This window comes from Taudactylus pleione, unplaced genomic scaffold, assembly GCF_031769625.1.
Source record: "Taudactylus pleione unplaced genomic scaffold, aTauple2 ptg000145l, whole genome shotgun sequence".
NCBI classification, from domain to species: domain Eukaryota; kingdom Metazoa; phylum Chordata; class Amphibia; order Anura; family Myobatrachidae; genus Taudactylus; species Taudactylus pleione.
In genome coordinates, this window is record NW_028284547.1 from 5,663,181 (window position 1) to 5,665,949 (window position 2,769).

At 35.9% G+C, this 2,769-nt stretch overlaps 1 protein-coding gene across 1 annotated transcript; it reads right to left on the reverse strand.

Moving 5' to 3' along the window:
- Positions 1 to 1,231: 1,231 nt before the first annotated feature.
- LOC148522654 (uncharacterized) lies at positions 1,232 to 2,536 on the reverse strand. Its single transcript, XM_088473991.1, has 2 exons — positions 1,683 to 2,536; positions 1,232 to 1,262 (listed from the first exon to the last, which is right to left on the reverse strand). Exons 1-2 carry the CDS (start codon positions 2,534 to 2,536, stop codon positions 1,232 to 1,234), a joined length of 885 nt encoding a protein of 294 aa, XP_088330117.1.
- Positions 2,537 to 2,769: the final 233 nt, after the last annotated feature.

Here is a 2,769-nt window from a genome sequence, read left to right on the forward strand (position 1 = left end):
CCGACTATGCTATTGTGAGGAGGATTTCCAATGTCTATTCTTTATGTAGTTGTGCTATTCTCAGAGGCGCCAAGGTGGAGGGGTGGATACTGGCTCTGGCTATTTAATAGGAGGATTCTTTGTGCTTTCTATTATAAGGAGGATTTCTGTGTGTATTTTACATATCATCAAGATTGATTAACACCAAACTATAGAAAGAGTTACATTTACTGTGTAATATTGAAGTGGATATATTTTTTAAGGCCTCATCTGCTCTGAGCTATTGTATGAGCTTGAGTGATGTTACCAAGCTGCACTGTACTAACCAAATGTTTGTATGCAATTTATTACTGTGCAGTTGGTAATGGGTATAGAAGGAGGTAGCCAGCGAGTAAAGAGCAGAGATGTGTGTTGGGTTTACTGAAATTCGAACATATCCAAACTTAAGGGTTACAAGTAAACCTAAATCCCAACTCAGGTCCTCCCATCAATCTCAGATCCCAAAAGAAGGCATAGTATATTTGTATACAACATTCCTAATACTATGGGGATATACACATAATATGTCTGCACACCTGAGTATGGAAGCTGGGAAGGGAACAACCAGGGCTAAACATATATATTTACAAATTTATCATACACTGTTTCCCATAGAAGAAATCTCAGTACTGAGAGGAGCTGCTAAAACTTTTAAGTGGATAGAAAGCTCTACTACTAGTCCCAGCACCTGTATGAGCAGAACAGCTGTATATTACAGAGATCAGTCACAGCATCAGAAGCACAATAAACACTTGAGCAGTTCAATTGATTTTTTTATCAATTCCTTATACCTATTTGTCCCTTTTTTTACTATATTTTATGTTCTAATATTTTGTTAATATTTGTCAATATGGATAATCTTACCTTCATAAAAATGTAGAAAGTTATGTTAAAAACCAGTGCAATAGTCCAGGATAACTGCTATTTTCTCTCTTGATTATTGTGTTGTACAGTATTAGGTGTCAGTAGTAGCACCACCTTATGCCATGGTAGTGACAAAATACATCTCAAAAAGATAAATACTAATTTCAGGGAATTTGTAGGGTTTCCCCATACTCATTGTTTATTACATAACACTGGTACAGAGGATCAACTAAAAATGTTTCTTTTCTCCTGTCTTTAACAAGACTGATTTATATAAAACACTTGTTACATTCAGAAAATAAAAAAATCCTCACATGTAAACACAAAGAAGTCATACAATTTATCTAGCTTATGAAACACATGATACATTAGGACCCTTATGCTGCCCATCCACTAGGAGACAGACAAACGACTGCACAATCACAACATTGTAATCGTACAGTCGTTTGTCAGTCTGTGATGAGCCTGCACTGAATGAGCAGTAATTCAGTGCAGGCTCATCAATTATCTGCAAACATGCTGATCCTGACGTTATCATCAGGTAGACCAGCTTGTTTGCACGATGATAGATGTCAGAAATGATCAGCAGGCGTGCGCATCTCTGGTCATTTCCAACATAAATGTGCATGATGAATGCACGATTTGCAAGTGATTGCATAATAACAATGTTGTTATAGTGCAATCGCGTGCAAATATCGTTATGTGGATGGGCACCTTTAGAGTGATGCCTCATATGATTAATTAGTGTTATCTTTCTAGTACATCTCTTCAATTCTTAACATTTATAGGGTTTCTCTCCTCTATGAATCCTCTGATGTCTAACAAGTACTTGCTTGCTGGTAAAACACTTGCTGCATTCAGAACATTTAAATGGCTTCTCTCCTGTATGACTCCTCTGATGTATAACAAGATGTTGTTTGTAGGTAAAACACTTGCTGCATTCAGAACATTTAAATGGCTTCTCTCCTGTATGACTCCTCTGATGTATAACAAGATGTTGTTTGTCGGTAAAACACTTGCTGCATTCAGAACATTTAAATGGCTTCTCTCCTGTATGACTCCTCTGATGTATAACAAGATGTTGTTTGTCGGTAAAACACTTGCTGCATTCAGAACATTTAAATGGCTTCTCTCCTGTATGAATCCTCTGATGTATAACAAGATTATGCTTACTGGAAAAATACTTGCTACATTCAGAACATTTAAATGGCTTCTCTCCTGTATGAATCCTCTGATGTATAACAAGATGTTGCTTGTTGATAAAACACTTGCTGCATTCAGAACATGTATATGGCTTCTCTCCTGTATGAATCCTCTGATGTAGAACAAGATTTTGCTTACTGGTAAAGCACTTGCTGCATTCTGAACATGTAAATGCTTTCTCTCCTGTGTGAATGTTCTGATGTGCAACAAGTTCATGCTTGGTGGTAAAACACTTGCTACATTCAGAACATTTAAATGGCTTCTCTCCTGTGTGACTCCTCTTGTGTCTGACAAGATTTTGCTTATTGGTAAAACACTTGCTACAATCGTAACATGTAAATGGCTTCTCTCCTGTGTGACTCCTCTGATGTGAGATAAGCAGTGATTTATATGTAAATCTTTTGTCACACTCAGAGCACAGATGTGGTTTCTGTCCTATGAGACTCATCATGTATTAAATTAGAAATTTTTTAGCTGTAAATGTTTTTTCTATTAAAAATAATATAGTAGCTTTTAGGAATCCTCTAGCAGAAAAAAAAATATTTATTTTGCTTGATCAAAGAACAGTCACTTTCCACAATGTCTTCTAATATTCTTAGTGCAAATCTTGCTCCTAATTTGTCCTATAAGGAAAAAAATATTTTTCAAATATTAAATTTACTGTGTTACTTATTCTTTTATAGT